At 38.4% G+C, this 23,055-nt stretch overlaps 1 protein-coding gene across 1 annotated transcript in view; it reads right to left on the minus strand.

Annotated features, from left to right (window-relative positions):
* Window positions 1–23,055, minus strand: part of SEMA3D (semaphorin 3D) — a 120,314-nt gene that overhangs the window by 73,289 nt on the left and 23,970 nt on the right. Inside the window, exons 3-5 of the mRNA XM_018569970.1 lie at window positions 11,557–11,619; window positions 7,657–7,776; window positions 5,640–5,733 (exon numbers count right to left, since the gene is read on the minus strand). Coding sequence (XP_018425472.1) covers window positions 5,640–5,733; window positions 7,657–7,776; window positions 11,557–11,619 — 277 coding nt within the window. The remainder of the gene's footprint in view (window positions 1–5,639; window positions 5,734–7,656; window positions 7,777–11,556; window positions 11,620–23,055) is intronic.

The raw sequence follows: 23,055 nt of genomic DNA on the forward strand, positions 1-23,055 counted from the left end.
ATTATATATATATATATATATTTATTTTTGTGTGTGTGTGTTGTTATCCAACTACATAGAATGTTTTTTATGATATCTGAACCCAAGATCTACAATCCAATTTTGTGAACATAACATTAACTAAACTAGACACTGTCCTAGTTTAAAGAATAGGCCAAAAATACTGGGCATTAAACACAGTTAGCAAATACAGTGCTTATATATCACTCGAAAAAAAGTTGTATAATTCAGTGAGAGATCAAAAGACTTTCTTCTTTGTTTTGAGAAATATACATAGCAATGTCTTCTTTGTATATCTACAAATGTGATTTTATAATGTAGTTAAAAGCCATTTACTCTTGGATGGTAATATAAATAAAGGAATGTGTAAAATATTGGAAAAATTAGAGGAAGAAAAACATGGCTAAGGTCATGCCTGAAATCTGTCTTCCAAAATACTCATACACAGACTGAACATGGTCAGTCTGGCATGCAATTAAACACTCACGGTCCTTCCCATGATCAAAAACTTCTTTATGTTCAGCTTTAATCTAATCGTTGTATATTTTTAAGAAACCTGGATGCTGATTAGTGAGAGGCAAGAAAACAGAATCATGCAAACTCCAGTGACAAAAGAGGCTTTGAGCATACGCTGGACATGGAGGTCAGACAGATACTGAATGTCACCAGATGTTAGACCACACAGGTCTGCTGTCTGGCAACTAGGAATAAACAGCCCACCAAAATATTACCTCTGCCAGGTATTCTGCACTAAGACAAAAATGTTGTTTCATATGTGGTGTTTGTGATATGGAATCTTATAATGAAGGGGCTACAGTAAATCTAGAACAGCTGTAATGTGAATGCAATTTCATTCCCACAATATACATAGGTTAGTTTTAAAGCTGTATTAATGGGAAAAAAACATGAAATGTTTAAAGTAGGGCTATATTGCAGGCACCCTAAGATACTAAAACTGCACTCCTACCTTTTTAAACCACTGCTGGACCCCTGACAAAAAAAATCAGTATTTCCAAGTTCGGGCACTCATATGCAAGCCACCTGTTTCCCTCAGTTTACCTCTGGGTGTCTGAGTGGCCAGTAATAAGGAATTAGAACTTTCAATTGAAAGGATTTCAAAACCTTCAGCAGATCTGGGTGTCAGGAAAGGAGGATTGACGCACACACAAGCATTAGGGTGCCTGCTATACAGTCTTAAGGTGCCCATACACCTTACGACCATCACAAGACTTTTGTCTTGCGATGGTCGTATGCTTCTTGAAAGCCCATACGATCTGCCCACCTTGGACGGGCAGATCGTACTTGCGATCATCGAAAGCCCGCCCCACTGAGGGGCGGGCTTCTGATGACGGCAATGCAGAACGGGCACTGTGCGCGTGCGCACACCGGCCCGTTCCGCAGCTATCGGACTAGCAGGCTAGAAAACCGCCGAGAATCGTACGATTCTCGGCGGGGTTTCAAACATGTTGGCTCGACAAAAGACGGGCGACCGTACAGTAGAAACGGTTGCACGTCTTACTTCACACTGCTCGATTCTCGTACGATCGCGGGATTTCGCCCGATTCTCGTACGAGAATCGAGCAGTGTATGGGCACCTTTAGGGGTCTATTTATAAATAATTTGCTGGGCCCTTTGTCCTGAGAATATCAGTGAACATTTGCTTTTGGAGAATAATGCCAAAAACAAATGTTCCTAATATTTTTTGTCCAGTCCGAATGTATTGAAATGTAATTCTACATTTTGGACATAAAATTATTATTATTAAAGGCAATTTCATTTCTTGGGGCATGGATGCTTTAAGAATATGTATGCATAGTTTTGGGCACACTGGCTCTGTAACTGCATAAACATTGTAGGGAAATCCTTTGGGGGAAGGGATTGCTGTGAATACAACTTGTGTTAAACGTTGCTTCATATCAAAAGTTTTCTATAGATGTCAGACTTAGCATATCTTGCAGCTTTCTACTATGTCTTGCACATAGGTAAGATGATTTCCTTTTTCCATTTTTTTGTAGTAAAAAAGACGTGCGACCGTACAGTAGAAACGGTTGCACGTCTTACTTCACACTGCTCGATTCTCGTACGATCGCGGGATTTCGCCCGATTCTCGTACGAGAATCGAGCAGTGTATGGGCACCTTTAGGGGTCTATTTATAAATAATTTGCTGGGCCCTTTGTCCTGAGAATATCAGTGAACATTTGCTTTTGGAGAATAATGCCAAAAACAAATGTTCCTAATATTTTTTGTCCAGTCCGAATGTATTGAAATGTAATTCTACATTTTGGACATAAAATTATTATTATTAAAGGCAATTTCATTTCTTGGGGCATGGATGCTTTAAGAATATGTATGCATAGTTTTGGGCACACTGGCTCTGTAACTGCATAAACATTGTAGGGAAATCCTTTGGGGGAAGGGATTGCTGTGAATACAACTTGTGTTAAACGTTGCTTCATATCAAAAGTTTTCTATAGATGTCAGACTTAGCATATCTTGCAGCTTTCTACTATGTCTTGCACATAGGTAAGATGATTTCCTTTTTCCATTTTTTTGTAGTATGGATTTGTGGAATCTTAATCTCAGGCTCAGTCTAACAGGGCTCCAGCATTTCTCATTAAAACTGAAATCTGGGCTAAACATACCGTATATACTCGAGTATAAGCCGAGATTTTCAGCCCATTTTTTTGGGTGAAAAGAGAGTCGAGACTTGAATTTTAGTATCATTTGTGTATTTCTTTCATATCTATGCAGTCACGTGAAGGAATTTCTTGTAATAAAAACTGGTCACTGCTGTTCTCTCCTTGTGTGGGGGGACTGGTGATGTATTTGCCCTCTTGTAGATTTCAGAAAGTAGTCTGAAGTGGGTTCCACCTAAAGCTCTGCTTTCTGCAAAGGATATGTGCAGCACAGTAGTGATGTCACCATTACTTTTAGAAGATAACATTTGGATTGGGAAAGGCATTTAATGCATACAAAGTGAATGTTATTTTCAGCTATGAAGAAATGTATTTAAATTCTTTTTTGTGCCCAGAACTCTGCTTTAGATTCCACAGTGCAGCATTCCTATCCTATCTAGTAGGGAACAGTTTGTGAAGATTTTGATGGACCATTTTTCAATAGATATTCCACCAGCACAGAGGGGACAGCCAATGTGTTAGCAATCCACTTTATCACAAAATGTGATCAAGCAAAAAATAGACAGCATTGGTAATCAAAAATCATGCATCTGAAAAATTCCACTTGACCTCAACTATATACTGGTCATTAAAAAAGACCTGCATTTTACTGAAAACTTAACTAAACAGACACCCGATAAAACAGTTGTAAAAGTAGTACCACTGCAGATCGTCTGCCTATTTATTTAAAAACACCTGCAGTGCTGCTGTTTCAATAGTAGTGATGTCATCCACACCAATGCCATTTGCTCCAGAGCTCAGCTCTGAGATTTTACTAAATAATCCCAGGCTCAGTTAATTAACAGAATGTAAAAACAAGCCTGGTACATGAGTTTCACCTGGACAAATATGACCCAAGTGGATAGGGTCACATTCACATCGCTAATTCTCATTAGATTGTTATGTTCTACAAGGGAAATATGATTAGAATTAGTCTGAAAGTAATATAACCCTGTACAATGTATTTACATTTGTATCGCTCTTTTTTAGGTATATATGAGTAAACTTACAGTACATTGGGGATCATAAAGTACACAATCTATACCATGCACACAAAAATTCTGAAACTGTCACTAAATTTTGTTTCTATATAAAATACAAACATTTGTCAAACCTTCAGAACGTTTGCAATGGCTGTAAAATATTCGCACTGACTACAATCCCACAACTTCCAGCAGCTAGAATGCCATGTTCTCTGTGTATTTTACCTTCTGGGGACTCTTATCAGGGAACAATTGTGCTTTAAAATAATGGCAGTTTGTAAGTACTAAGAGGTCTACCAGGGGTTCTATGCCTGAAAATTGCAAAAATCCTGTATGTGATAAAATGCTAAGCAAAAACACAATTTCAGTTTTAGTGGAGACAACCTTTAAGTCTTATTGGTTATGTACCAAAATAAATTCTGCATAACTACAGAACCAAAACACAAAAAGGTCAAAGAGTAAGTAGATAGCAAATTGCATTTAATTAAGATAATTGTTCTATAAAACACCCAAAAACCTTGTGTTTATAGATGGATTTCTGCTGGAATCCAAAATCATCCATAGACTTGTTTAAGCAGGCAGTGACCAATACTATAAATCTATATTGCAAAACTGACCATAAAATGAGATATTCGCTGTATTAAAAACTCCCATACTGAAAACATAGAGACCATCCCCACTAACCAGATTTTTTATATTCCTGGCTTCTCAATCTACTTTACTTGGCAAGAGAAAATGAATCATTCTTTTTTTCCTTGTTCATTTCATTAAGTTAAATGAAAGCTTTAAGAGAGTGTTATAACTTAGTGAAGGTTATGAAAAAATGGAAACCTGATATTATGAACAAACATTTCTAGTTATCTACTAATACTGATTTCAATATATGTAATAATTGGTTTGAGGGATTTCAGCTGAGCTGCAAATTAGGGACCTAATCTTTAACCCTAGTGCTTGTATTTCAGTGGTGTTTGGTGGTTTATCATATTGTTACTATAGCTGCAGAAATGTGTTTCCCTGCTATCAGTATGTGTCAACACTGGCTTCCCTACAGAGCTACCTCTGAAGCAAATACTTGCCAACTACAAGTGGTTAGTTTAAGGACAGTACATAAATGGTTGAGATGAGCAATGGTTTAGTTGTAAATTATTTTAGCGGAGCATTGATACTGGTCTGGAACTCCCATGAAAACCTGGCAGAGTACAAACTGGATCAAAGATTGTTAACACTTTTTCTATAATGCTTTTGTGTACAAATTGGGACAAACTATAACACTGCCAGAAGTGCTTGAGCAATTTAGCAACAGTTTTTTTTTGTTTAAAAAAAAAAAGAAGATTTAAACCATATGTAAAAATGACTGTTGTAAGTACCCCTGACAGTGTTATTGTTTGTTTAAACCCCTATCACTCTCATTTTTATGGACAGCTGGACTGCATGTGAACGTGTACATAAATGGAAAAGAAAGACATGTAAAATAAAAATGAATTTGACTACCAAATGGGGCTGATTTATAAATCTTCCACCCAGTGTATAGATGGTGGAACTCCACTACCACCACTAGATGGCACTGAGGAACATAGGAGTCCGTAGGTATGAGTTAGTACATTTTGCACTTTGTATAACAGATAAGTCTGCACATATGTTATTACTAAATCTAAATTTTCACTCCCTTTTTACTGAATCTAAAAATGTTGTTTCTGAAAACATATTTGATAATAACTTTTTAAGAAAACAATGCATACATTCAACATCTGTGTGTGGTTTATACAGGAACGAGTAGCTGCCATGTGAAACAAGCTGAATCTTTGCTTTTTAGGAAAATACATGTTACCCATGACACTACAATCCATCATCTTTTTTATAAGAGGCACATTCATTATCTAGTCATTATCGGGAGCTACGCACACAAGTGAATGAAACTGTTGTCTTTAGGTTTGTGAACAGCATAACTATTTCAAGGTTTCTGGCCTCCACGTATCTCACCTGTCATTATGGAAGCAAAAGGCGGGTGAGGATCAAAGGGGCACTTCAATCTTCCTGTCTCCAGGTTTTGTGTGTCAAGCTTGAATACTATTTCCTGAAAGAAAAATACTTACATCATATCATCACATTAGAATAATTCTTGAGAAATAACATGTCAACATTAGTTAACAAAGGTTTGCTTTTATAAAAAATTGAGAAAAAAATACATGGAAATGAAGATAGAAAGATATAATATTTAGTAAATATAAACATTATGATTATTTATTAGTGATCAAGATTTGTATAGGGCATAGTAAAAAAAAAAGAAGCTGTTTGACATAAGGAATCTTTGTCCTGTGTTATGGCGCTAGGAGGTATTGCAGTGTTAATTGTAAAATATATTCATGCAAACATGTTCTAGCATACTCTAGAAAAGGGGTCATCAAGCAGGGGTATACATACTCCTCAATGGTATAGAAACCAAATGATGAGACTGGATCCCTAATTTTTTTGAAAAAGTTGAAACAGGAATCCCTGTATCATTGAATTTATATCCAAAGTGGAGAAACTGACTTGACGTTTTAGATGAAATGCAAGCAACATTGTCACTAGGATTGAGCTTGGGTTTGTACTGAGCCCAAGCTCAGCCAAACCCAGGAGTCAGTGCACATCCAATAAGCTGTGGCCCGGGCATTCCCCACCCTTCAGCCGCATGTAAAAATAGGGGCGGAATGCTGGTGACATCATTGACCTTATATGGCCACAAACTGAAACAAACTGGATTATATAAGTGAATATAATAAAATCCTTATTTTTTTCTGCTATTCTGTTCCTTGTTATTTATATGTAAAGTAAAACCAAGCTATTGCCATTTTTTAAAGTCATACTGGTATCTAATAAGACTGGTGATTAGGGGTGAGATTGACCCAAACCCAGCTTGTTCGTACTTCAGTGAACAGCCAGTTCACACACCCATGTGCAAACATCAGCCTAAAGTCTGTCATTTTGTGGCAGTAACACTAACACATCAAAATGACAGTTCCCTGCAGTCTGGTGCTTATATACAGGCCAGCCAGGTGCCTCTGGGTGATGTCATTGGCCACATATGGTCATGACCATATTCGGTCAATGATGTCACTTAGCATCCCTAGCTGGTATGTTGACATAAGGCAGTCAGCCAGGGAACTGTTATTTAAAGTGAGAATCGCGGCTGGTGAACATCATTGGGTCATCACATTGGAGGGTCATCGTGATTGACTTGAATATGCACCACTGGATGACATAACTGACATAGGATTTACATCAGAGAGTATTTTTAAAAAAATCTTAAGAAGGACTTTTTCATGGTGTGAGTGTTTTTACTTCCTATTTACCTTTTTTTTGTTAAGGGGTAACATGAGGTACTATGTTCCCTGTTCACATGGGGAAGAAGATATCTGGGTGCCCCTTTATTTTAAAGGAGGTAAATAATACCCATTCTAATAAAGATTAACTTGAATTATATTAATTATTGATACTTGAAGTATTGTCTTAGGTTGCTTGTGAGTATCTTATCTTTCATTAACCTGGAGAATTAGTGCTGTCAACACTTAATGGGCTGCTGCAACACCTGGCATGAATGCCCATGAGTACTTAGATGTAATCATTGTATGTTTTGTATTCACTGTTTGGTTTCACTAGGAGATTTTCTAGTCTAGCTTTTTATTCACTAGAGAAGTAATGATCTATTTTTCCACTAGAAAATCTTGAAACTGAAAAGGGAACCCAAGTGAATAAAAAGGTGAAAGCATGGTTTAAAAATGTCAACACCTTATTAATCTTCTTTATTTTTACAGTTATACAATTACAGAAGTATTCGTTTTTCTAAGGGGGTATGATTTACACATCTAAAAAGTGTGAACAAATTTCTTTATTACCCGACTTGTGATTCATTATGTGCCAGATTGTTGAAAATCTATGCATTTCTGCAACCTTTCATAAAAAGGTGATAGATGATGTATCTCAAGGTTATAGCAAGTTAACATCTATATAAGCATACCTCTTTTTGACTTCCAAGTTCGACAAACCCACACAGAGGGTGAAAAGCCCCGGTTCCACATGTATATAAATGGGTCTTGTTGTAGTGATGAAGGACTTTAATGAAATTTGCACATTCCTCCTAAAATATAGTCCATATGTTATAGATATACGTTTCACAAATTATCTTAAACCAATAAACTATTAAATATTGTTTGATAGAACAACTCTTCAAATGTATAAAATAGAAATTCGATTGAATATGTCATTTTATTGCTTAATTAGCAGATTAAGTAATTGTTTTTTTAATCCACAAATGGACAAATATCCAAAAGAAGAACACTATACCCAAACTTGTGTAGTTACAGTTATGGTGTGATAGCTCCATGTCAGTTTATGGTTTTCATATACATAGTCACGGATTGTTAAATGTTATTTTAAATGAATACAAGTGAGATGAATGGACTGTGTTTTCTTTTCTTGTATGAAAGTTCATCCCTTGTTCTATACACCTATCTAATGCTACAAAGTTATCGAGAAGGGTAGACAAGTGGTTTAAACTACAGGGAATGATTAATGACTTGTGAATGTTTGGTGACTGTCATATTCATTTCTTTATAAATATCCCCTAAAAAAAAATTCTGGAGACAGTGATGGTTAAAATAGTCTGTCTATAAGGGCTAGTTCACACTAGATGCAGTTATGATGCAGTCCGTTCAGTTTGGCAGCTGCATCAAAATCGTGTTACAATGCTTTTCAATGAGATTTCTGCTGCTCTGCTCACACCAGTGCAGTCAGTTCCAATGCAGTCAGAAAAAATCCTGCTTGCCACATTTTAGCTGCACCTGATCACAACGGAACACATCAAAACGTATATAAAATGCATGCAACTGCACTGAAACACCTGAAAGCGCATTTTAAGCTAATTAAAGCATCAAAATTGTGATAAAATCACAGTAAAAACTAGGCAAAATGCATTGCACTGCAGCTGCGCAGACACATGCAGTTCTGATGCAGTTATGATGTGAACTAGCCTGACATGGTTTGGCCATTAAAAGATCACATTTAAACAAAATGATGTTTGTGTTACCATAAATGTACTGTGCATCATTTATATATACTGTATATACTTTATCTTAGATGATTTCTTATGAAAAACAAATGTAGTGCAGTAAGTACAGTCTTGATATAAAGAATACTTTTGAACAATAGTATGTCTTAGTCTAATACTGTTTTTAAATAACATTACATACACAATATAATACAAATGTGCTATCTGATAGTAAATATTGATTTTTTCTCCCAAGCCCAGTTTCATAAGAAAGCTTAACACAAGTAAGTACACACCAGAGATAAAAGATTGGATACATTCTACTAGGTACAGGGAAATACTTGACTAATAAAGAAAGGTGTTTTCATTACGTAGAGAATAAATATTTAAATGTTTAAAGCTTGTAAGGAACATTCCAATGTTGTATAAGAAGCACTGAAGAACAGAGCCAGACTAATAGACCTAACAGTCTTTATTAGAGCTACCTTTTTAAGAGTGTCAGCAACAACTGTAGTTGCTGCCACTCTTGCAGTTGTTTGGTTTTTTTGGGGGGGGGAGGGGAGGCTTTTTTGTATATTCTTTTATTTCACATGTATCCATTTTTATTTCACTCATATCCATAAGTGCCCATGTGATTAGAGTATGATGAAAAGCTCTAGCGAGCTGGGGTTCTTTCCACCGTGTCAATGGTTCATCATTCAGTATGTGTGCTGCATTTGGGCATCTTTTGAAGAAGCAACCAAAACGACGAGCTGTGATAAGGTAGGGATTGCTAACACAATGCCTCTTGTGTTCCGTGTCCAACAAAAAGTCCATGGCCTGATATACTGGGCACTGGAGGCTAGTAGAAGGAGGAAGATAAGTACTTACTAACCAAGTTGCTTTCATATTGTCCAGAAACTGAACAATATTTGTGGCTATTTGTTGCTTTATTTTAAGATAAAACCTGATTAAAAGATACCCCTTGACGTTTGACCTATCCCTCACTAATAAGGTTGACTCCGACTGCTGACGTACCTGCTACTGATGGTTCTAGCAATGTTAATGGACACGTTTATTCTTACTCTATGCAGTGTTGATGTGTGTTTCTTGTTAGTTTCTGTTAAATTGGATGTAAATTGTATGTTTACGTTACAATTGTAACCGTGGATTTAGACAAGGATTAAGCATGTTCACCGGATATGATATTCCATATATGTCTGTACGATCTGACACTATGTACCAAACCGGGTGACTAACTTGTACTTCCAGCAATGTGGGATTGTATCCCCCTACGCCATTGTATTCATTTCCGTTGTTCATGCCTTGTAAATCCAATAAAAACGACATGCTTAAAAAAAAAGATAAAACCTGTCTTGTTTCTTTCTATTCACCAGGGATACTGTGCTGACACTGGCCAATTTCTACCACACATACATAACACATACCTGAACTATGTCTTTTAAATATTGGCAATAACTGGGGATACAGAGATGAGGGGTTTCAGAAGTATGTTGTGTAAAGTGTATTTGTTCACTCTGTTTTGACATTTATTAAACTTTTAAGACACTGCAGTGCGGCACTGCAAAAAAAGAAAACGTACAAGTTATATTAAAAAAACAATAAGGTGATCAGTGCCAGTAGGTGAAATGTGAAATAAGAGCTACCAGGCACTAAGGATATAAATAAATATCTAAAAAAATGTGAAAAAACAATATTGTGCCAAGCTAATAATCATACACATCTAATACAATGAAACATAAATTAATCTCATATATGAGCCTTAAAGCAAATAAGGCATACAAAAGATCTACACACAAAAACAGAAAGAGTCCCAAAAAAAGAACAATGGTGATTGTGCAAGAAAATTCCTCAAATGATTCACAGCCTATCTGCATGTAACTCTCAGCTAAGGATAATCACACAATGCAGACAGACATTTACCTCCACCCAGTGAGTGATAACGACAAGTGATGCTCACCTGGGGAGGTAGACCCGCAGAGCTAGGTCAAATGTGCATTGTCCCTTCTTCATGGGGGAGGTAATCAGTGGCGTAACAACCGGGGGGCGGGGGCACTTGCCCCGGGCGCAGGACTGAGGGGGGGCACCATCACGACCCCTGCTAAACGAAGCCATGGCTCCCTCTCTCTGACAATTAAACCGATGCGCGCAGTGCGGGAGTGATGCAAAATGCGCAGCCGCCTACCCCTCTAAGCTAATAGCGTATCTTCTCAGAAACTGCACACTGCGCACGTCGGTTTAAGTAGTAACCAGCACACGCTGTATGCAACTTCTAACAGCGTGGGAGACGGGAGGCTACACTTGTTGGTGGATCCAGGAATCAGGTGAGTATTAGAAGAAAAAAAAGTTTTATTTTATGTTCTATTCTTAGTTCTATAATGTCAATGTAGTACTTTCAGGTGGAATACAGCTTCATAACATATCAGCTAGGGAACTACAAGTCCCAGCATGCCCTCATTGCCCCTGTACAACAACCAGATATTGCCGTTCCCTGGGTGATATGTGTGTGTGTGTGGGGGAGTGTACAGGGACAATGATGGCATGCTTGGACTTGTAGTTTCTTAGCTGATATATATGTGTGGGGGTGGGGGGTACAGTTCTAGTGGATGTTTATATAATATGGGGGGGGGGTGAAAAAAATGTTCTCCCCCGGGCGCCCATAACTCTGGTTATGCCACTGGAGGTAATCCCATGCACAGTAAAGGCGATAAGGCAATATCCCCCTATAGACTTCAGTAAGATTCCCTACTAAGTTTGAGTTTTGTGCATTTCAAACAGGATTCGATGAACCCCCTGTGAACTGAACTTGGGCAGATCCCCCCATCCCTAATGAGCCTATTACAGAGAATGAAATAAATAAAGAAAACTCACATTTGAATCTTTTCCAGCAAGCCTGCAAAATTCCACTCTTTCTTTAGGTGCAGGCCAGTGAATCTAAAAGTAAAATGTGAAATGTCAGTATATTCAAACAACGTATTGTTCATTTCAAAGAATAAATCATTTATGGTTTTTGAGGTCTGTTGCTAGTTCTAGTTTCACCTCATGGTTTATACTTGAGGAACAAGGATGATGTCTTCCAGTAAAGGACATGTGCATTGTCCGATCCATTTTAGGACACATAAACCTCTAGCCAGTGACATCAGCTGTGGTATGTGTCTAATATATACAGTGCTTTAGGACAGTGGTTCTCAGTATAAGGTTGATAATATCCATATTGTTATATATCATTTTCTGAACAAAAGTCAACTTGCAACTGTTATAAATAAAGGCTCGAATTAACAGAAAAATCAACTGCTCTCTTGGTCAGCCCAGATCATAGTGCAGTTTTTTTTCCACTGATGTATATCAAACAATATTTGATATGTTACTTTTGCTTTTTTTGCTTTGTAGTAAAAAAAAATATTAAGCCCAGTCTAGTTTCTAGTTTATTATGTCCTGGATGTAAGGGTCTCCTTTGCTTATAAGAATGAACCACAATCCAAATGTCAGCTTTAAGACTAGATTTAAGAGCAAAAGTGTATCTAAAGCCCAAACCTTTTTTTTTGTTTTGAAGAGTGGTTAGGAGGTTAGCAACCCTGTCAAGTTTTATCGCTGTCTGTGTGCTCAATGGGAAGATTGACTTTCTCTGTGTTCTTGTGGCCATTCAATGGGACTAAAAGTGAGGGAAATTTCTAAGATGTGTCACCAGAACAGGAATAGAGGCGAAACATTTAGAGTGCACACTTGTTCCAGTGACAGCCATTAAAGAATAGATTTTACTTACTTTAGAGAGAACTACAGACAGAACAGGAAGTAAATGAAAATCTCTTGAATGGAACACAGATGTAAAATAAAAACTGACAGGAGTTTTAACTAAGCCCAACTCCATTAACAAAAATATATTTTTTGTCTTTAGATATACTATAAAGAGTACATAAAACCTCTATGGTCAAAACATCTACATGAATACTAACCAAGGTAAAACAATAATAAGGCAATTTTATTATTCATTTTTATTTTATTACCAAGATGTTGGTGTTGGCACTTCCTGTTTTTCTGTCAAAGTAATTGATCGCCTGCATTCCTCATGTATCATGGCAAAACAAGCATAATGGAAAACTATTTCTCTGTTTTTTTAAAAGCAGTTGATAGATGTAGTCTTTATTTACATTCTGTATTGTGCTTTAAACCTCTCATGTTGGTTTTTTTAGTTTTTGTATTGCAACTTTATAAAGAACATCTGTTTCCTGAATTATGTGTGCCAACGTCATGTTATCAATCCAACCTCACCATTATTAATATCAAGTTCAAAGTTGACAAATGTATAGGATTTACTCATTTAAAATCATTGTTATTAAAACATAATGTGAATGTGTCATAAAAATGCACTTTAGGATGTTTTAAAAGAAAAGGTTAACAAAGAACAGCAATTCTAACTGCATACAATGAAATATTTTAGGTGATGCCCATAATCAGGCCCAAAAAGATAATATGGCACATCTGCAAATGGCAGGAGAAGCTAGTAGTGTCTCTGAAAATAATTTTAACAGGCTTGTTCTCTTGTACGTTGCTCAAAACATAAACCTGCATTAGTATTAATAAATATGTTTATATTATTGTATATTTGTACTGAACATAGAAGCCCTTCTATTTAGGTATAAGCACAAATGCAGCTGTTGTCCTCGGTGCAGCTATGATCCAGACTTAACTGTCCACTTAATATGCAGCCATTTGTGCTACTACACATTCTGGTTTGTTTCTGACAAAGCTTGTGGTGCATGTGCTTTGCATACAAAAAGATGTTAGAGAGGATCACATGGCTTAATAAATTTAAGCTTTGCTTGTGTGCATTATCAACATTATCACAAGCACTTTTGAATTTCCAATCTCTTAACGGTCTCCTTTCTATAGAGTATTGTACAGTGAGAGTGAGGTAGATCTGAGTGGTGTGTGAATCAGGAGGGGACACGCAGCTTCCACTGCCTATTTTTTTAGGGAGCTATCCCTATACACCACCTTTACCTGTTTGTCTGCTGTGGGGAAAACAATACTTGCAGACCTTTTGGAATTACATTGCTGCAAATTGTATGTCCATGACAGTGCTTAGTCAGAAATGATGCATAATATATTTCTAATCAATATTTGACTCCAGTCTTTTTTAGTTTTTTTAGTTTCGGATCCGATTGATTTTTATTTTTCTGTGTCCTCCTTCCCCTCTCTTCCTGCCCCAGTAACGCCCTGTCACACACTGATTCAAAGGGTATGACTAGGACTTGAAGTGAAAGAAATATCCACGAAGGTGACACAAACAGCGTTCTAGCCCTTCTCCAATCCACTAAAAAGGGTTGTTTTATTTCTTTTTTTGTCACTATTGGAATGATTTTCCCTCACTTCCTGTCCTTGTGAGAGGGAGATGGGAAGTGGTTAGTAGAACCGAAGGGCTGCTGTACGGGCTATTCACTATAGCCCGTACAGCTCCCGAAGTTGGCCGAGGGGCTCAGTCGAGCTGAAGGCATATGCCTCGGCTCCACTGAGCCGAAGTGCAAGCCGGAGCTGGCCGAACGGCCGGCCATTGGCCGGCCGACAGCCTGCTACTGACAGCTGGGCGGAGCCAGCCGTCATCTCACGGCTGGCTCTGGCCACTTGCAAAGACAGATTAGCGTCCCTGGTTAACAGGTAACCAGGGACGCTGATCTGCCATTACTCTCCCGGACGCTCTGGGAGTTTCCCACTATTAGATAATGGCTCCCGGCCGCCCGGAAGAGAAACACTTTCTCCCAGAAAGGTTTACTTTGCTCGATCGAGCAGAGCAAACCTTTCCCTGCTCTGTTCTTTGTTTCTTTTTCCTTCTGACATCGGAGCCGCCGGCGCCGTCAGTCAGAAAAAAAAAACAGCATAGGAATGCATAGCTAGATTCCTATTGGCTATTTCCATTTGCAATAGCCAATAGCAAACTAGCTATTGCACCCGCCCACTGCTGCTGTCAATCAGCAGAGGGAACCTGAAGTTCTCCACCAGGTCCCCTTCTAGTGATTGACAGCAGCATAGGGCGGGTGCAATAGCCAGCTTGCTATTGGATATTGCAAATGGAAATAGCCAATAGGAATCTAGCTATGCATTCCTATGCTGACTTTTTTTATTTTTTTTATTCTGATGGCAGCAGCTGTCAGAATACTAAAACAAAACCTTGCAGATAGCAAAGAAGCTATTGCTTCCTCTGCTATCTGCCATCATTTTAATCGTTTTCTATTTTATTTTTACCCTTTTTTTGACTGTTTTTCTATTCTGCTCGGTACCACAGAGGTACCGAGCAGAATAGCCGAGCCTAATGCCGCTCACTCACTGCTGTTCGGCATCTATGAGAATAGGCTGAACAGCAGTGAGTAGAAGTACAGCCGTACAAGCCTGAGGTGAATAGCCTAACAGCATTCGGCTCTCTTCACTTCGGGTCGGTTATTCACTCGGCTGCCTACAGCGGTTTTGTGAATAGACCCCTTAATGTTCTTGGCATTGCCCTACTGAATAAGTCCAATAGAATAGATCCTTTTATTACGCCATGCTAGCAGCAGTTTCATGAGGGACAGTAAATCCAGCTAAAAGTTAAACTATACAAGCTTAAAACTTAATATAACACTATATTGAATGAAACTGCATAAACAGGCCTTACTATAGTAACAAGTAAAAACAGCATGTTTTCTTAGTTTTAAGATCCATGTATACAAAGTAAAAAAAATATGCATTTGGCAACATAAACGTACAATATTGAACAGAAGCCAGTACTGGTGGATGTGATAATGGTCATATTTCTAAACCTCCTTGACCTTTATTTATTATAAATGTAGTTTTGCCACAAAGAAGAATTATCTTTAATGGAAATCAAACATAAGCTGAAAGACTCTGACGCACGTAAAAAAAAAAAAGTCTAAACTGTTTATTAAGAAAACAGTAAATCACATTTGTACAAAGCTGAAACAACTTGCATACAGAAATACAGAAACAATAGGATAAGAGTTCCAATACACTGCCTGGTCTTTGCAAGTGATGCTCCAAATTAAAGTTTAGTTTTCAAACAAAACTGTATAGCACGGGTGCATTGGCAGTACTTGCAAATGTGCAAGTATGCACAGCATTATGGTAAACTTTTATCTGGGTTTGCCCTGCTTATGCGATAAAGATCCATGAACTCCCCCAACGATATGCAGCAACTTTTTCCACTGCTGTGTCTTCCTTCTTTGGCCATGAGCAGCCAGTGATGGTATAACTCCTGTATATGTGTCTTACAGAGACCAGAAGTATACACTGCACTGTACATGAAAAATTACATAGTTACATAGTATTTGAGGTTGAATAAAGACATAAGTCCATCAAGTCCAACCTATTAGGATCTCATTCTAGGAGTACCTGTACCCCTGTATATTACGGTCCCTTAAGAAATCGTCCAAAAGTTTCTTGAACAATTCCACATTATTTGCTGAAATCACCGCCTGTGGCAGTGAGTTCCAGACCCTAACTGATCTTACTGTGAAGAACCCCCTTCGCCCCTTGTGCTGGAATTTTTTTTCCACCAATTTTAGGTGGTGGCCTCTAGTTTTTGTAATGGAGTTAATTTTAAACAGTTTATCGCTAATGTTGCTACCACTATTGAACATTTTGTACATGGAGATCATATCCCCCCTTAATCTCCTCACCTCCAATGTGAACATGTTTAAATTTAGTAGCCTTGTCTCGTAGCTCTGGTCCTCCATACCCCTAATTAGTTTGGTTGCCCTCCGCTGGACTTTTTCCAACTCAAGGACATCTTTTCTTAGTACTGGTGACCAGAACTGGACCGCGTACTCCAGATGAGGTCGAACCAATGATCTATAAAGTGGCAAAATTATAGACTTGTCCCTGCAATACATCCCCTTTTTAATACAGGACAAAACCCTGCTAGCTTTGTTTACAGCAGCCTGGCACTGCAAAATGCTATTAAAAAATATGTTTCTTCTACAAAAAAAAAAAAACCTGTGCCTACTAGAAATGTTTCTGAGTTACACTATACAAATGGTCTCAAACAATCGAATATTGTCTTGTGACACAAGTATTGATTGATTGGTCACCGTCATCCCCTTTGCTATAGAAAAAAAGGAATTAAATGTTAATGTGCATACACCACATTCACACATCCCGATTAGGAGAAGATCCCAGATGCTGCCTGAGCTCTGCCAGGACAGTGGAAGATGGGTAGGACTCTACCTGTTTTACTTAGCAAGCCATCTGCCTATGTACAGTCGCCAAATGTAAATTGAAATAATTCGATTTATCTTTCTGTTAACTTTAATTCATGCGCAACCCCTTTCTTACCATGTTTATAAATTAGTTCAAATATTTTATAAAACTGTATATATTTGTTTTACTCTTGGCACCATATTTTCTGCCTGATTATATAAAATCTCTTTATTTGACCAGTGTGTAGTCTGTGGCAGCAACTCATTTTCTAGATCAGATTACTTAAACTACATTTAATTTAATTGAAATTACTCAGCAGTGATTACACAGACATGGTTTCTACTGCATTAACTATACCACTTTTTGTTATCTCTATATGATACTGATACAAACTGCCAGTATAGGTTTACTACTAATTATTTTGCAATAGCTATATTTTTTCTATTAACCTAGTAAATGCTGGGCAGCTAACAGCTTGATGTGTTATATTTAAATCAAAACATGCATGTCTAAAAGAAGGAATCTGCCAATGTATAGTAAAAATATAGGCCACAATGAGAAAAATTAATCCAAAAAATAAATAGTGAAGGTACACTAGAAGATGATCTTCTAAAGGTAAGCCCAAATGCAAGTGCTCAAATACAAAAAAACTCACACATGGGCATGCATGTCTATCCATTATTGATATTTGAGTTATAAGTGGACAATGATGCTTTGGATCATATACTGGCTTTGTCTACCTTTCAGAGACATGCTGCTCAATGAAATTCACGTATTTTCCTTTCCAACACCAAACAAACTCAATCCAACTGCATCAGGAGTTTTATGCCCATGAAGCCCCTGACAGACTGGTGGACCAAACACAAAGAGACTTCTGCCCAAAAATGAAAAATGAAATAAAGAAGCTGACCTATTAAATTATTATTTTAGAATTATGTAAAATATAATTGCCAAACACAAACAACCAAGTATCTGAACAAATGTTTTTACTTTTAATGTGACAGTATGTTAACTTTGGCTCACTGTTACATTCAAGGAAATGTTTAATGCTGGCTTGAGCTTTGCCTATAAAACTTCTGAAAGGGGACAGAATTAAAGCAAAGGCAAGCCCATTCCCTGGATTACAAAATGCAAATTGGTAATGAGGTCTTAAGTGGCCCCTTATGCTTTGCTAAAGGCAGTACATTTGCAAAAGGCATTTCTGAATTCTGTTATGAGAACAAAATAACCACAGCCATTAGCCATAACACGTTTATCCAATAAACCCATCATTTACACAAGGGTTTACAAAAAAGTAAGACTATATACTGTACTCTAATCACCTAAAGCAATGGACAAAGAAGGAAAAAAATTATGTCACATGAAATATTACAGCTTTAATAGTTATAATTAAAATGCAAAAAAATAACATATCTTTGAGAACTCTATTACTAATAGATCTACAGTATACAAAGCTGTATACATTTTACAACATATTGATTACATAGTTTATTATTAGTTAACATTTTTATTATCAAGTGTCTACTGACAAAAAATGTTTTAGTTATCATAGCAGCATACATCTGCAAACATTTTTCAGACTATGGTATCTCTGAGGCTTTATCTGTGAGGTTGTAGCAGGTTTAAGAATGCAAAAATAATCTATCTATCTATCTATCTAGTCAACTGAGTGAGCATGTTGCCTATGAAAGAAAAAAGGGAAAGACCAGACAGACATCCTCAATACAGATATAATTTTTTGCTAGCCTATACATTGTAACACACCCAGTCATTCTTTCCCTCAAAAACAGTTGACCAGCAGTGGCTAGAAACATCTGTTCTGCTTTGGACTACAAGCTTTCTTTCTGGCTGTATGTCCTTTTAGCCAAGGTTTTCATGACTGTTGAGATGCATATGCATCAAAATGGTAGCCTTACCCAAATAATGGCACGATAACAAATTCAAATAAGAAAGGGCAAGTCCACAGCTTTATTAATGAATTCCATTAACATAAGTCATATAACTAGGGATGCACCGATAGCGGTTTTTACGGCATTGAGTATGAGTACCGATATTTTCTTACGGTACTCGCCGATACTGAATACCGATACCAGAAGTCCCATTAAGGAAGCTGGGCAGCAAGTAAAGGATAGCCACCCAGCTTCCCGATAAGCAGGGAAGCCGTCTCCATTCTCCCTCATCACCATGTGACGACAAAGCATGGAGTCGGCTTTCTGGCCAATCAGGAAGCGGGGCGCCATGTAATGACGCGTTGCCCGGCTTCCTGATTGGTCAATAAGCTGGCCAATCAGGAGGCTGGGCAACACGTTATTACAGGCGCCCAGCTTCCTGATTGGCCAGGAAGCCAGCTCCATGCTTCCTCGTCACCAGGTGACGAGGGAGCATGAAGCCAGCATTTGGCCAATCAGAAAGCCGGGGGCATGTAATGACTCAAGTATCGGGCCATGGAATTGGAGCATTTGGGCGAGTACGAGTACTCGCCAAAATACTCGACATCGGCACATACTAGTATTGGTGCAACCCTACATATAACCATTTGCAATATAAAATACTGTGCCAATGCATCTAAAAAAATCTCACAATAGTCAAAATCCCTGTCCTTATCATGCTGGTCAGGTATTCACCTACCCCCAAAACCCTCTTAAAGGTATTGTAACAGTGTGTGTCTGCTCCTGGGTAACACTGTGTCACAATGCAGTCAGTAAGCCAATAAACTTGTAGAGGCTGGAGTCCAAAAGTCCTTAGCAGGGAAGTTTATTGTATTGAGTTAGTGACATAAAGGTGCCAAACTACGGTTTTAAACAGCTGCTAAACAAACACAACATTTTCTCAGGTCTCAGTATACCTCTAGTACAGCAGCCTGGGAGGGGTATCTCTCTCTCTCGTGACCTGTTAGCTGCATTTCATTTTAAAACCTTCTGTCCACACCCTGTTTAGGTTAGTTTAACCCATTTTGTAACTGACCGCCTGTTTCAACCTATTGCCAACATAGTAGCCAGCAAATACCAGTACACACTGTCACGGTATAAACAACAGTACAAACACTGACAGGGTAACCAACACCATTAAAGCTGTAATGAACAAATAAAACAAGGGCAGGAGGACAGGGAATTCACCGGCTGTCATGTAAATTAATACCTATACCCCAACACTACATTTAATAGACACCTAACCCCTGCCCCAAACCATACGACTGATAGGGTTGTAATTTTAACCTTAACATATTTAACATGCAAAATCTGCTTGGCCGTTTCTAGAATGTGTGTGTTTTATAGTTCTCACTGCATACAGCAGGGTAAAAATAATCCATACAATATAAAAAGTAAAAATAAAATGTAAAATGTGTAAAAGCTGCACACATGCCTTAAAAGCATAGGTTTGAGAGATAATGGGTGTAAGCCCCATTTAATTACCAGTTGGTTAAAACAAAGAACAAAAATGCTATTTCTGCTACTGTAAAGAATACCACCTATTCTATTAGTTTGTGATGTATAGATATATAAATAGTCCTGTCATGTTATGTTGGGATGTCAAAAGCCCCACTGTCAAAAGGTGAAACAATCCAGAAACATACTGTATACCCAATAGGTTTCACATTTCACAGCAAATGAAACACATGCATACAGTGTTTTAAGCAATGTGCAACATTTTAAAGAAAAAATCCTTTTACTATACTTCATGCGATCACAGCATTATAAATATATAAACCAAATGGGATTTATGGATCCTGACAACTACTTCATAGTTCTGCCTTATAGTTCTTATTTCATATGTAGGCTCTGAATCTTAATCTGTTTAGATATACTGTACAGTATTTAGACAAAGCAATCCATCTAATCAGCATATGACCTCTTTATATAATGTTGATTCCATCGAGAACTGTTTCACGACAACTGTATAAAACCTTGAAATGATTATTTCCTTTAAATGTGCTTAACACCAAAATGCCACAGATTTTTTTTAATCAGTATGCATCTAATTAATTACACAGTATTTTAGAATAGTCTCCATAAAAAAAGATTATTTTAGACTGAAAATAGAGAAGTATAAAGAATATCAAATCAGAGCATAAATGCTAGTAACTCTGGGAACATATCTTTGGACTTTTGGAATCTTCTGGAGAGGACTTTATAACTTGGTAGATGTGAAATAGGTCCTTCCAATTTCAGTAAGTTCCTGTGGGGTTTAGACTGGATTGTTCAAAGAGTTTGAATTACACCTCCACAACAGCAAAATCTCCATGAAGGCAAAACTTAGCTTTTCTTCCAGGCAGCAGTGTCTTATGATCCCTATGTCTGTCTTTGGAGAAACAGCAAAGGTGATTAACAGGAGTGTGTGGCATCTGTCATGACAAATAGTGTGTTGGAGAAAGTAGATATCTCTAGCCAAGAATCCAGAGACCCACTGAACACTGTAGGAGCTATCTAAAACAAAATAATAGATTTTGAGCGACCGTGTCCTTCAAGTAAGCAGATAATGGAGCTGATTTACTAAAGGAGTGGATAATAAATTGTGTGAATATTCACTTCAATTATCCATTTGAGTGCAGATTAAATAAGTCAACAGAAATGTATTCAAATTAAATTGAACCTCTTTAGTAAATCAGCCTCATTGCATGTACTAGGGATGCACCGACCAACCATCTTTTCAAGACCGAGTACGAGTACCAATAGTTTTCCTCAAGTACTTGCAGATATCAATAACTGATACTATTTTTAGTGTCATGTGACAGTTTTCTTAAAACAATACAGACTAATGATTTTAGGACAGTGGTGGAGTGCCTGGGCCCAGTTGCAGCTGCAAAAGCTGCACCCCTGGTAGTACTACCACTGACTCCAGGCTGTAAAGGGACTACAAATCCCAGCAATACATTATACTGCAAGTCAGAATACCACCAGCTATAGAGGAATACAAATCCCAGCGATACTTTATACAGCATTGCAGAATACCACTAGCTATATGGAACTACAAATCCCAGCAATACATCATACAGCAATGCAGAATAAGCTACCTACTCTGTAATGCTCACCAGGGCTGTGCGGGGTCTGACCAGGGTTGTGTGCAGTCTCACCAGGGCTGAGGGGTCTCAGGAGGCTGTGCAGGATCTCACCAGGACTGCATATAGGTCTGCCCAGGGCTGTGTATGGGTCTCACCAGGTCTGCATGGTCTCATCGGGGCTGCATGCAATCTCACCAGTGCTGTGAGGTCTCACCAGGGCTGTGCGGCCTCATAAGGACTGTGTGCAGTCTCACCAGGGCTGTTTGGTCTCACCAGGGCTGCTGCAGGCCTCACCAGTTCTCCGTGTGGGACTCACCAGGGCTGTAGGTGCAGGTGTGAATTTCAACAGGGCTGTATGGATAGGTGCATGTCTCACCAGAGCTGTATGGGCGGGTGTGGGTCTCACCAAGACTGTATGGGCAGGTGAGGGTCTCACCAGGGCTGTAGAGGCGAGTGCGGGTCTCATCAGGGCTATACGAGTGAGTACTGGTCTCAACAGGGCTGTGCAGGTGAGTGCGATCTCACCAGAGCTGTGCCGTGTTTCCCCATGGCTATGCAGGCAGGTGAGTGGGCAGTGAGAAGGAGGAGGAGATGTGCAGCTGGACCAGTGCTGTGAACAGACGCTGCAAGGTCCCCAGCAGGCAGTCGTGAGGTCCCCAGCAAGCGCAGGACCTTACGGCAACCGAATCCACTAAAAAACTAAAAGGGCCGGTATTAGCTTTAAGTATAGGGGCATTTTCACGAGTACTCGTGAAAATGCCCAGTATCAGCACCGAAACCGATACTGGTATCGGTGCATCCCTAGTATGTACCCAATTATTGTATAAGTACAATAATCAACTAGTTGCTTGAACATGTGTCTAGTTTTATTTTCTTTAAATAAAGCTTAAAGCATATATAAAAACTAAGAGGAACAATTTTATAATTTGCAGCTTGGCAGTCCTTACATGTGGTGGCTGCAGTAGGTTAATTTCTGTATGCTTTTTCACCTGGTGATCCTGGCAGTAACACATTTTCTGTCCTAGGGTGACAATGCTCACTCACTGTACATCTATGGGGGACCAGTGTCACCCTGGGTTGTGCTCCTTTTTTGGACTACAAACACGGCCTCGTCTTCTAATCTCTACTACATAGGAGGAAGGTTTGGCAAGCACATTGTACGTGCAGAAAATGCACTTAGTCTA

This window comes from Nanorana parkeri, unplaced genomic scaffold (assembly GCF_000935625.1).
Source record: "Nanorana parkeri isolate BGI_ZX_2015 unplaced genomic scaffold, ASM93562v1 scaffold1435, whole genome shotgun sequence".
Lineage (NCBI taxonomy): Eukaryota > Metazoa > Chordata > Amphibia > Anura > Dicroglossidae > Nanorana > Nanorana parkeri.